This window comes from Dunckerocampus dactyliophorus, chromosome 2 (assembly GCF_027744805.1).
Source record: "Dunckerocampus dactyliophorus isolate RoL2022-P2 chromosome 2, RoL_Ddac_1.1, whole genome shotgun sequence".
NCBI classification, from domain to species: Eukaryota; Metazoa; Chordata; class Actinopteri; order Syngnathiformes; family Syngnathidae; genus Dunckerocampus; species Dunckerocampus dactyliophorus.
In genome coordinates this window covers 51354736-51368300 of record NC_072820.1, presented here as the reverse complement: position 1 = coordinate 51368300, position 13565 = coordinate 51354736, and the positions used below count along the sequence as shown (strand labels likewise).

General features: G+C 44.2%; 1 protein-coding gene across 5 annotated transcripts; it reads right to left on the bottom strand.

Moving 5' to 3' along the window:
• Positions 1 to 330: 330 nt before the first annotated feature.
• On the bottom strand, positions 331 to 12314 carry LOC129177448 (aspartate--tRNA ligase, mitochondrial-like). 5 transcript variants are annotated; one of them, XM_054768596.1, is made up of 17 exons: positions 11761 to 12314; positions 11358 to 11457; positions 11217 to 11283; positions 9701 to 9802; positions 9527 to 9622; positions 9331 to 9454; positions 7718 to 7764; positions 7362 to 7468; positions 6049 to 6118; positions 5765 to 5944; positions 5484 to 5576; positions 5350 to 5412; positions 2846 to 2998; positions 2553 to 2771; positions 2382 to 2492; positions 1404 to 1479; positions 517 to 1345 (listed from the first exon to the last, which is right to left on the bottom strand). In XM_054768596.1, exons 1-17 carry the CDS (start codon positions 11924 to 11926, stop codon positions 1146 to 1148), a joined length of 1974 nt encoding a protein of 657 aa, XP_054624571.1. In that variant the 5' UTR covers positions 11927 to 12314; the 3' UTR covers positions 517 to 1145. The 5 variants fall into 5 exon arrangements, with proteins under 5 accessions (XP_054624570.1, XP_054624566.1, XP_054624568.1 ...); XM_054768594.1 differs by having other exon boundaries at positions 516 to 1345; positions 9527 to 9802; XM_054768593.1 differs by lacking the exon at positions 7718 to 7764 and having other exon boundaries at positions 347 to 1345; positions 5484 to 5944.
• Positions 12315 to 13565: the final 1251 nt, after the last annotated feature.

Here is a 13565-nt window from a genome sequence, read left to right as displayed (position 1 = left end):
GTATCTGAACCACATTGAATTGTTGTGTCCATGAATAACAAAAACTGTATGACCAAATCATGTCTCTACATAAATGACCACATGTATGTAGAATAAAATATTTTTGAATATATTGTGTTTATGTACATTTTCCCCAAATGGTACTATCATACGACATGGCGAGTTGTGTAATAATGTTTCTCGTCACTTTAGAAAGATGGCAGGCAGAGGACAGTGGAAGTGCTTGTGTAACTAGGACAATGATGTACGGGACAGGGTACATTTTATTCATTTTTGTTCAGAAATAACACTTTCTCAACAGCTTTTGATGGCGTCAACCTTTGGCTTCCAGTTGTTGAGCTGAGAAGGCAGCCCATGAAAGGGTCTGGTCTGCCGTGGCCACGGTCTTTCTGCCTCGTCCACTCTCCAACTGGACTCCTCAGGTGTGTTGGGATCCGGCTCGAAGGACCAAGTAAATGTCAGGTTCACACGCCTGTGATGCTTGTAAAACACAGCAAAATTACAGAAGAGACAAGACAACAAGCACATCTTTTTACTCACAAGGAGAACAGAGGAGCGTACCAGAGTTGCCTTCCCACACCGCTCTGAATACATTCTCTGAGCTCTCACTTTTTATTTGGGTATTCCCTACCTACAGGGTTGTGCAACTCTCAAGGATGGGGTAGCAAGCAGCTGCACAACTGTACTTGTTTTGTCTATGTGTGTGTGTCTCTGTGGTGATTATCTTTAATACATGTGTTGTATGAAGCACATTTCAGCACAGCCTTAAAGGACATCGGTTAGTATTTGACTGCATCCTTGGTGTCAGCAGACCCAGTGGCGCCATGAGTCGTCACTTTCTGTTGCTGGGTTACCGCTGCATTCCTAAAACAGACATTCCTACAGGGCAACACACTCTAACACTACTACGATACATGCATGCTAATTATATTGCTGGTTAATTTATGTCCAGTTCCAACAGCAGGTAAGAAAAACAAGCCAACTCTGGTGGAGGTTTGATGGCTACAACCATTTTCAGGATGTAAACAAAAAGTTACCTTCTCAATCAATTTATTTGTGTTGAAAATGACTGATCCCACAATAAAAAAAAAAAACTCCCATCAAATTGTGGTGCATCTGCGTGCTCGTTGCACGTTAGCTACCGTCTAAATGTCCCCGCTTTCATCCTGTCCTCCTCTTGTCCCCGCCGGCCACCTGACCGACACGTGGTAAGGCTTCAGCTCCTCCTCTGACACGTAATCGGGGGCGCGGCCCATGAGGTCGTGACCGCGGAACGACTTGGGGAAGGCGATGACATCACGTATGCTGACAGCCCCCACCATGATGGACACCAGCCGGTCCAAACCTATAAAATAAATAAAAGATTTTCCACATCTCCGGACCCCTGGTGTCGTGAATCTCACCAAGAGCGATGCCACCGTGGGGGGGCGCTCCTGAGTCCAGAGCCTCCAGCAGGTGAGAAAGAACGGTGGGATCCTCCTGAGCGAGAAGCATGCTAACTGTTACGGTCGTACAAGTGTAAAAACAAGTTAAGCAAGGAAATAGAAGTCATCTGTTCCAGGGTCAAACTGTGGCCATCCTAAAAGCTCGAAGTGTACAGGCAATGTTTCAGGTCTTTTTGAATTCAGTTCAAAACGTTGAAACGTGTCAAAACAAGTTAAGCAACTCATTCGACAGCAAATACGTAACGATAAAAATGAGGTTTTGATAAATGCCAAGCCTCCATCCCAGAGACGTACAGTATTTACACGTCCTTGATGCTTTTTTAAAAACTAAAAGAGGTGAAGGCATGTGTGCCTAACAGCGGCCACTAGATGGCAGAAGTGCATCTGAAAAGAGCAATTTTGTAACTAGAAAGTCACATGACAGGAAGGAGGAAGCGGAAGAGCGTGGGGGCGTGTAGCGAGCAGAAGGCTACGCACTTTAGGGACGTTTTAACACAAGCGCACACGTACTTCTGTGGAATAGTTGGTGTATTTGTAAATAAAGTTATTGTGATGTTTTTGTGTTGTTTACATATTAGAGCTATCAGAAAAGCAAAACGTATTTGTGTCAAAGTGAAAGTTAGGATTTTGTACTAAAAGCTGCTTTTCTCCCTCTTTTAGTTGGGAACTGACATTTTCCTGAAACTTGCCTATGTTCTACTGCTGATTACTAAAGAAGGCAAACAGGTAGAAACAAGCAGACTGGTGACAGACGGGAGGGTAATGTTGGCTTATACTGCATAAGCATACAACACAACAAGATCAGCCCACGGCTCCACTGAAGGGCTCGTCTTCTGAAAACTGTCCAATGATAATGTGGAGAGAAGTCATGTGTTCCAGGGTGAAAGAGCGGCCTTCTAAAAGCGTGCATGCAATGTTTGAAGCTCCGTTGTTTACCTGGAGAATGTTCTTCAACACGTGAAGCTGCTCTGAAGCCTTATGGATGCGGATGGATCCTCCTCCGATCTCACAGCCGTTCAGCACCAGGTCATAGTGCTGACCCCGGACCTGCGAGTGCACACGTGTCCTGCACGTCAAGTCATACCACAGCCAGAAGACCACACCTACCTTCAGAGGCTGTGTGTACAGTAGCGGCGCGTCTTCTGGCACCGGAGCGGTGAAGGGGTGATGGGCGGACTCCAGCCGACCCGGCTCGTCCCGCTTGGGCACGAAGAGAGGGAAATCCACCACCCACAAAAAGTGAAAGGCTGAAGGATCGCGGACAGAAGAGCCGTGAGACTCCAGGAGGTCGGCGCACCGCAAACGAAGATGACCCAGCAGCGGGCGCTGAGAGCGCAGAGGAGACGTCGCAGTTGGGATGAGACGCTCCACGCCAGCGGGAACGCTTCCATTGGTCTTACCACCACGGCGGGAGCACCGGCGGCTATCAGCAGGAGGTCCCCGGGCTCGGCTCCGGTCTTCTTCAGCAAGGCGTCGCTGATGCCGCCTGACAGCAGCTTCTTCACAGGAGACTTGAGAGTTCCATCAGCTCTGACCAGCACCACGCTCACCTCCTGGGACAAAGAGCAGATCCACCGTTACGTCCCCCCCATTGGAGCAGCCGGGCTCATCTGCTCGTGGTTGTCAAGGAGATGCTTGCTCAGGATCTAACGCCAAAGGGTGGCCTGGGGGTCATTTGTGGCCCACAGTACATTCTAAAAATAGAATTTAACAAGCAGCAGCAAAAATGGGAAAAACTAGCATTCATTTTACAAGAATAAAGTCCAAATATGAAGAAACAAAAGTTCAATCAAATAAGCTTATTTTAGTAGCATAAAGTTCAATGATTTGAAAAAGAAAAAAGACTTTTGAGGTTGTGATACTACGAGGAAAAACTAACAAAACAACGAATAAACAACAATTTTTGGAAAAATAGGTTGCAGAAAAAGTTCTAATATTCCGAGAATCAAGTGAAAACATGATGGGAATAAAGTCCTAATTGCGAGAATAAAATTTACACAAAGAAAGTTGAAATAGTTTGAAAAAAACTGGAAAAATCTGCAGTCATGCTCCAAGAATAAAGTCTGAATATTCCGATAAAGAAGTTGTCAATTGAAGGGAATAAGGTGGTAATATGAGGAAAACAACCTCACTTTAGTAGCCCCACGTTCAAATATTCGAGAAAAAGAATCTATTTTTCAAAGTTGTAATCTCATCACAAACAAACCAAAAAGTCAATCAAGTTTTTGGTCGTGGAAAAAGTTACACTGCTTTGAAAATCAAGGAAGAATACGAGGAGAATAAAGTCCAAATCACGAGAAGAAACTGGATTACGTCAAGTTGAGGTAGTTAGAAAAGAACACATGTGAGGAGAAGAAGGTGGTCACCTAAAGCAGTGGCCCCCAACCCCCGGGCTGAAGAAAGAAAAAATCATTTCCATGATGTTTTATTTTGAAAAACATGTCCATTGTGGGTGTGCTAACTTCCTCTCTACTGCTGCTGTATTTGTACCATTTTTCTTTCACCTCATATTTGGGATAAATGCTGACACTACGTGGGAATGCATGAAGGTAAGTTTGATGACTTATTGAGTGCTAACGTGCACATTTGTCTCAAGTGAATTCATGCTAGCACCCACGTCAAACAGCCATGTCATAATGATGGCTCGCCATTCAGATGTTGTTCATGTCTTCCTTTTACACAATACATCAGAAATAAGATGAATTAGATCGCTACAATGTACGAAACCACACACACGGCCCGTGGGTCAAAGAAGGTTGGGGACCTCTGACCTCAAGGAGAAGCACCGCTAAGCATGCAGCGCAAAGACTCAGGAAAAAATGTTCATTTTTTTTAAGTCAACAAACCAACAAGTTGTAATTTAATTACTTAGGAATTTTTGAAAATGTCCTCTTATGGGAATAAAAAAGCGCATGAAGATGATTTGTTGCTGTGAATGATGAAACACACGCAATACTTGCTAGCACTTCTTCATGTGTTGCTGGACTAAACATCCAAGTGGCAAAGTTGCATCCTTTCATGTTCGCTATAGGTGCCCCCCTCCCTCCCTGGAAACAGCTTGGACACCCCTGCTCTACAGCAAAGCTCCCAACTCCCTCCCTCTCAGCTCTGGGCTGATCCTTGGCCGTTCTCAGGCTCATTCTTCACGGCGAGAGGATTTTTAAAATGCGTATCTGGAGAGCGGCGATGCGTGCAAGTGTATCAAAACCGGTCAAAATGCGTGCCGGGTACAAAAAATGTGTACATGTTGGCAGGTCTGCTTCCTGTTGAAGTGGACGAACGGGGCACAATCCTTGCTGGTTGGGATGAAATACTTCCTTCACCCCAACTCCCAGCCTGTCTAGCAGGACACATTTCCCATCATTCAACATGTTTTCCTATTGAACATGTCACCCCCATTGGTGGAAACCCATTACACGTGTACCCCTCCACGTGCCGCTCTGCTCAGGTGCTGGTTCAATCCTCCGTACGCAGCGGCGGTTCTGGCTTGAATGACGCCCTGGGCGGACCGACGCTGTGGCACCCCCACCCCCTTTTCTTTTTGGTACCTACATTACATTCTACCGCTCACTTCCTCTACTTCTTCCTAAGTTGTGCACCTGATGGCTTTGATTGTCTCTTAACCGCAACCTCCCACCGCCACTCAACTCTGATTGGCTGCCGCAGTTTCCTCTTTTTAGTTGGACGTAACAAGTTGATGTGAAGAATGGAATACGTTTTATTTTGGAGGCTTTGCTGTTGTAATGTACTTTTTCCAAGCGTATGATCAAAAAATGAAAGAAAACACTGCAACTTGGTGAAAAAGCTGCGGCTCAATCGGGTCGTGTGAGTCGGCAGCAGTCGCCAAAACCGATCCCGGAGGAAGGGGGGGTCATCACGCTAGCCGTACCAAAAGTCATCCTACCTGGTGAAAGTGTGTCTTGGCTGCTTGGTTCAGTCCTTCCAAGTCCTTGGCGGTAAATAACGTCTGCGGGCCAAAGACAGCAGAGCGTGAGAACGACACGCAGGCGGCGCCTCCAACGGAAGGTCAGTCCTTACTGCGCCGTCGGGGACACGGATGGCCAGTACCGAGCTTCCCGATTTGAGGAAAGCGGCGTCTGCGGACACGAAAACGTCTCTGATGTCCATCAGCTGGACGGACGACGGGACGAGAGAGATAGACAGGTGAGGCGAGACGGGTGATTGGTTCCAAAGCAACTGATCATTACGGCCGAGCAGCAGACATTTACCCACACGCACGCACATCACACTGGCAACAAAACACCAGCCTATTTCGGGGGTGGAAATGTCTACGTGCAGCAGACAGACACCCCCCCCACCTTCATGCCAAATCTGGTGTCGGGTTTGTCCACCCCGTAGTCCCTCATGGCCTCCTGGTACGTCATGGTTTGGAAGGGAAGCGTGATGGGGGTTGTCTCCGCGGGCCACGAGTACTGCAACAAACCCTCCACCAGGGATGTGATTCCCGCCTGGTCCACAAAGGACATTTCTATGTCCACCTGAGAGGGACAAAAAGTCCTTCAGCAGGTCACCCAGGCAAGACCAACAAGACACACCTCCCACTTTCATGCACTGCAAAGTCACCCTAGATGCCCCCTCCCACCTGGGTGAACTCGGGCTGGCGATCCGCTTTGGAGCCTTCGTCTCGATAGCACCGAGCCACCTGGAAGTACCTGGTGGACGTTGGAGAACAACACAGTCAGTGACGTGTGCCTGAGGTTCCCTCAAGACAGGACAGGAACAAACACAGCGCACCCACGACCTCTGGCACTCAGCAGCACGCCACCGGCGCCACCCTTAAGCCACACCCCCTCCCTCCACGCTTTCTATCGGGTTCATTTGCACTTCCGTGGTGATGGCTTTCCTTTTCCTTGGCGCGCTGCCGCTCGGGAGGCGTGGTGAAGCTCAGCGTGAGGCTCGTGTGCTTCATATACTGACCCACAAAACAACACAACAATAACAAACACCCACATGACAAACACGTAAAAAGTACAAATCTAAATACTTTAAAATGGAATAAAAACTAACCAATAAAACAAAAAGCAAAGCATGTGGATTAGTAAGTATTACTGTAATATCATATTACAACACAAGCTCCGTGAATGAGTGAATTTATGGACCAGCATCATGGAACCGAACACAGTCATCCCTCACCACTTCACGCTTCTACTTTCACGGCTTCACTATCACGGTCATGAAAAAATCACGCTGGTTGGTGGTTGGATACGGCCTACTGGTCCAATAATATGCATCTTTAAGGAAATTAAGCATTTTTAGGCATACAAATGGCTAAACGAAGTGAAGGACAAACTGATGGCACCGAGAAGACGCATTATGAGTGTAAAGGTGACTATAGGGGTGTTATGTCATGCCTACAGGGCTCTAATCATGTTAAAACATGTATTTAGAAGGTGGTAAACAGGTTTGCTATGCTTAATATGTCTTATTTTCTCTGATTATGTCGACTATAATGGCTAATAGGAGTGTGAAGGTGACTATAGGGGTGTTATGTCATGTCTACAGGGCTCTAATCATTATAAAACGTGTATTTAGAGGGTGGTAAACAGGTTTTCTATGTCTTATTTTCTCTTATGATGTCTACTATAATGGCTAATAGGAGTGTGAAGGTGACTATAGGGTGTTATGTCATGTCTACAGGGCTCTAATCATGTTAAAACGTGTATTTAGAGGGTGGTAAACAGGTTTTCTATGTCTTATTTTCTCTTATGATGTCTACTATAATGGCTAATAGGAGTGTAAAGGTGACTATAGGGGTGTTATGTCATGTCTAAAGGGCTCTAATCATGTTAAAACATGTATTTAGGTTAACTGCAAAAATATTCCTAGAAATTCCCTTATCAGGATCAGGTCTGGAACCAACTAAGCGTGATAAAGGAGAGATTGGCGAGTTGTCACCTGTCCACCCCAGCCACCATCAACAGCTGTTTGAACTGCTGAGGACTCTGAGGGAGGGAGTAAAAAAGACCCGGGTCTCTGGAGGGAACCACAAACTCTTTGGCGCCCTGCAAAAGCGGGAGAGATGATTGATTAGCATCAAGGTTTGATAGCATCACGGCAGCACAATACAAATACAGTCATGCTCACGTTCTTGACTTCCTGGAAACACTGGAAGATGACTCAGCTTATTATTGATTAGCCATAATCTATCGCTTCTTGCGTTGCTGTCACACTGTGTAGCTTTATGCACTAGCATGTTGTGTTGTTTCAGTGGTTTCTTTGAAATGAAAAAGAATAATAATCGTGACGCTCACCCCTGGGGTTCTTTTGAACAGTGTTGGCGTTTCTACATCAACAAAACCTGTCATGTGGGAGAAAACACAATCAGAGCATGGAAATTCAGGCTAGCACGGCTGGTGAGGCACTGGCTCCTTTGGGGTTTGTTTATGTTCACACAGGCTGCCCATGAAAAAGAAAAAAATAACTATTTTATAAAGTGAAAAATATGTGTGCACCCCAGCCTTCCCCAGGAAAACGCATCTTAAGTACTTTGTTGTAAAAGTCTGATCACGTCCTGGTGAGCTTGGATATTTATATTCAATCCTCCCTCTCGCCAGTCAAATTCATTCATTCATAAAGATAATGCATGATAACAATACATTTGACTTGCTGCTCTCCAGCTGGTGCCGCTGCTGTCAAAAAGAAAAAAACCACTGGCTTTTCCTCTTGATGGAAGGACGGCAGTGACAAGCCCACCCCACTCCCTCAGGAGGAAGACATTCTGTGTGTTTTATGGTGGAATAGCAAGAACAAAGACGTCCCACAGAAAGCCACGGTACAATAAACACGATATTATTGGCCGCATGCCGACAACGCGTAAGGCGGGGCTTGCGCACTAAGCTGTGAAGAGACGCTCGAGGAAAGTTTCTGGCGTGTATTTGATCAGGAAATGTGCACATTCAGCGTGTTTTTCAAGTACGTGCACACAACACTTGTTTATTTGGAGCAGCCGTTCTAATACTTGACATTGGCCTCATTCTTAGCATGCGTTTGTTCATCGGCCGCCAGTTCATCCTGTTCTCTACGAGCCAGCTCGCTGCTTGGGGGCCTTTTGCACAACCGCTAGCTCCTTCTTGGAAGCTGCAGCGAGAGCTTCAGTGTTATGTGGTGAAATGCATCTTGCACAAAGGTCTACATCAGGCGGCCCCGGGGCCCTCTGCGGCCCGTGACTGTTGCTTTAATGGCCCTCGGCACGTTCGAAAAATACAGTCCAACAAACAAACAGAAAGGGGAGTCATTTTAGAGAAGAAATAATTAAACATTGGGAACATAAAGTCATGATGTTAAGAGACAAAAGTTGGATTCCTACAAGAAAAAAAAAAGTGGTAATTTTGCGAGAACAAAGTCAAACTATTAGGAGAATAAAATTGTAATGTTACGAGAAAAAGTGGTAATTTTAGGAGAATTAAGTTGTAACGTGAAGACAAAAAAGTTGTCATTTTGCGAGAATTGAACATTTTTAAGCAAAACGTCGAAATATTCAAGAAAGTGTTTTTTTTTTTTTACATTTGAGAAACAAAAATATGAAAGTTGAATATGAGGTCGTTTTAAAGTTTGACTATTACACGACGACAAAAGTTGCCATGTTTGTCCAATAAGAGTAAAAATGGAAAAAGAAGCAAAAGAAGAAGAAAGGTTGAGCTAGCATGCATTCTTAGCATATCCGCGTGGGACGCTCTGCAACATGTCAACACCGTCCATCCTGGTGTACGTCAGCAAGCATGTGACAAAAGGCAACACTGATGTGGCCACAAAGCACCCAACTTAAGGACGCAGGGGGGAACTGACGGCACGGGGGGGCACCAAATGCAAAATGAAGTGCAACGGAGGAGCCCGTCCCTAAATAAGCGCAGCTGGACACACATACCGTGCACGTAACACAGATATTCCCTCATCTTCATCACAAGCTGGGACCTCAGTCTGAGGTTCTTCTGCAAGCGAGAAGATCTCAGGTCCAGGTAGCGAAACTGCATGCGCAAAGACTCGGATTTCTGTGCAACGAGAACAGAAACCATCATCCTGCTTTTTTTTCCCCACGTGAGGAGAAACGTGCAGCTACTCACTTTGACAAAGTCTTTGATTTCAAAAGGCAACGTCCGGCAGATGTTGTACACGTCCACGTCCTGGGCGAGGACTTCAATGCGCCCCGTCGGCATCTCCTTCCATGTGGAAACATCACGCCGTGACAGGAGCCGCTCCAAGCGGGACAACGCTCGCGTTCCATACGTTTCACACACCTTGTTTTCCTGTCCCGATGGCCGTTCCTTCACGGTGCCCGTGACTTTGATGACCGACTCGACGGTGAGATGACGCAGCGCTTCTCTGACGTGGCGCGCAGACTGCACACAAAAACACAAGCAGCTCTCGTCCACGCACGTTCTTTCAAGCGACCACGCCAAACACGAGGCCACGCGAGGTGCATTCGAAAAATATCATTTTACAAGAAAGCGACAAAATAAAACCAGCAAAAATAAAGGCAAAATATTCAGAGAAAAAGGCATCATCTTACAAGAAGAACGTCGTAATATTATGAGGAAAAACAGCTGCTATTTGACAAGAATAAAGTGAAAATATGACATCAAATAGTTGCATACTCACCACAAAAAAGCCTCCATTTTACCAAATAAACTCAGAATATTACAAGGAAAAATAATGTTACGATAAAAAGTTGCAATTTTTGTAATATTTTATATATTTTTTTCCCATTTCTGGTGTCTTGTTCAAAGATTTTCAACTTTCTTCTTGTGATATCGGAATTATGAAATTAGGACTTTCCCCCAACCTCGTTTTTTTTGAATGTCAACTTTATTCTTTTTAAAAAAAAACACAAACATCTTTTGTTCTGTAATAATTCACCTCTGTGCTACTAAAATCATTTTTAATTTGACAAATATTTCCTAATAATATTTTTGGATCAATTTGGCAAATAAGTGGCAGTTTGACAAAGATAACCTTGTGATGCTATGAGGAAAAATAACATCATTTTAGAAGCAGAGGTGAAATATAATAAATATATCTCTTTCTTTCAACTCCGTAATATTACAAACAAAACAAAGTTGTCACTTGTGGAAAATGACCTTGAGGAAAGCGTTATAATATTATGGGAATAAAGTCATAATATTACAAAAACAACATTTATGAAGATTATTTAGGAAGAAAGTTGCATTTGGAATATTTAACATACTTTTTGTGGCCTAGTGTTGAAATATTAAAAATAATAATTATATATATATTATTGCTTAAAAAAATATTATGAGAAAAAAAACAAAGAATAAAATTGGAATTCTTTAAAAAGTAGGTTGTGAAAAAAGTGATAATATTAAGGGAATAAAGTCATCACATTCCAAAAAGAAAGAGTTGCGTTCTAACAAGAAGAAAAGATGAACTTCTAATATTGTGAGGAAACATAATGTGGTTTTAGTCGCACGCAGCTGAAATATTCAAGACACAAATAAATGCTTGAAATGGTGTAATACTACTAGAAACAAACTAAACAAAATCACAGTTGTCATTTGTGGGAAATGAGGCTGTGATATGATGGGAATAAAGTCCTGATATTCCAAAAACATGACTGAAGAAGAAAGGTGGAAGAGTTGGAGCAAGTAACAGAACGTAACAGAAGAGCAAAGAGTGGAGTTGATGTGAATAATGACGTGTTTTTTCATCTTTGTGATGAAACAGAGCCAGCACATCATCCTGGATATCAGGAATATTCACGTGTTGTTCACGACTCAAACCATGACGCTGACTTACTTCCTCCTGAGGGATCAGAACTTGGGTCAAACCGCTGAAATCTCGTAGAATGACAAACAGGTCTTGTCTGTGGAAGACAGGAAAATGACACTCGATGCTTTTCCATGCAGCGTGTCACCTGTCAGCAAAAGCAGGAAGCACCTCAGGTACTGCACCCAACCGCAGAGTGTCACCTTCTCTCCCACGTGCTCCCGCCTCAGCTGTCCGCACGTGTGACTGCGAAAAGACAGAGCACTGCTACCTGGGCGGGAAAATCAAAGATCTCGTCAGCAGCCTGTTATCACAAGTTGTAATCCAAGGGCAACACTAAATCAAATGCTAGCAAATATTATTGGATGTAGTGGAGCTATAGTGCAGTGGATCTGCCCGGCACATTTTGGTTAAAACAATAAAAAGGTCAAATCAACAGTTGCCAAAAAAGATGCCTGTGAAGAAGTCCTTCAAACAAGCTCGCACTGGCAGACACGCTCGTTCTTGTTATCCCATCCCCATGAGACGGCACGTGAAGCAGGACACACGCAATACCAGTGCGTGGATGGAGTACCTGAGACATCAGACTGGCACGCGTGTCTGACCGCTGCTTTCCAGGTGAAGCGTCCATGACTTGAAGTCGAGGTCCACTTCCGGTTGCCAACCCGATGAGCTGCGAGTAGTCTCTGCAGCACATACCCGCATGTTGTTGCCATTGCTGCGTTTGTATGTCCGAACATGTGACGTGGGTCGTGCTCAAACTGCCGTGTGGGTAAAAAGTTCGTCTAGTGGGTCAGGAGACTTTACAGACCCTTAGTGACGTCATCATAACCCATTTCGGATTCCATCGTTCCTGTCATTTTATTCTTGTCTTTAAAGGTCGACTGGGAAGGCAACGAATGGCAGCCGCTTCTTACGTCCTGTTTCTCCCTGATCACTTACTTCAATGACTTGACGAACGCTGAGGCGAGTTCAAAATCTGAAAGCCGCATATTTGTTTATCCTGTTTGAGGTCCACATTTCCACGAAATGTATTCCAGACCAATAATATCACTCCAATAATGCGATGTTTTGTGGACCCCTCTGGCAAATGTGGATTCTTCCAATGTCTTCTTCTTCGTAGTATTTTGCAAATACAGCCGCCAGCGCCCCGTACTGGGCGAGCGTATTGCAGCGCGTGATAACGAGGACGCTTGACCAATCCAGCTGTGCGAGTGGAGCCCACTGATCTGTCCTAAAAGAATCTGGATAGCTCACACGTCGCACGCGCCCGTGCAAGCCGCTGAAGCCAAAGAGACGCCATCTTACTACTCACATGTCGACTACATTGGCACAGCGTACATAGTGTACAAAGCAGATGAAGAGGCTAACACAACATCTATATTTGACATTAAAAAGCGGGGAGATTCTCCCATTCCTTCAAGTAACGTAACCTTCGTCCCTTAAAAAGCATTTGATACGTTATTCTCTATCTTTTGGCTATATTAAATGTACTTTTCCCTTCCAATTCTCATTGCCTTTGGGACAAAATTCTACTGTGCCCCCTGGCTCAGCACTCCCCTATAGCAATGATAGTTTTACTCCTCTAGAAAGAGATTTTCATTTGAACTGCATATCCCATCCCTTTTTTCCACTAAAATCCATGGTCATGATCCTTTACTTTTTATTCTTACTTTCATACAATTCACTATGCTCTCGTCTGTACAAAATATGAATCATAAAAGAGACAAGTTTGAAAATTATTTCACATTCTGATGATTTTTTTTGTTTGTGTTATGAAATAGAAATAAGCTCTTTTCTGATATAAAAATATATTTGAACAAAAACCAGAGGAATAATATGTGATAACCATAATGTGTAATAACCATAAACACACACACACACACAGAACAAAACAACACTGAAACAAAACCATATGCTTTGGGTAAGACAATACGTTGTTTGCAATCTCAAACATACCGGTATGCATGTTCAGTAATATTATTTTCCAGAACATATCATATGAATGAATCCTTTTACGTCAGTCATTCAGCACTGTTGTTTATCCAAATGAAGGGTCATGCTGGGTCAATTGTATGCTAACTGGCTTGCTAACTGCACTGTATACAATGCCTGGTAAGCATCATGGAAGTACTGAGGTTCTCCTTCCTTCAAGTAGCGCAACCTTCGTCCCTTAAAGAAATACATATATCATGACAGAACAAAAAGTCAATAGATACTTGTCTTACTGAGGAGTTGATGCCAACCGCCATAATACAGAAGAAAAAGAAGACATTTGTAGACAGTCCCTGCTCTGCGGTCTCGCTGCCTGCTTCTCCTGGAGATCAATAGAAGTCAGACTGCACAGAACACGGCTCGTTTTGATCAAAACTGGCTTGT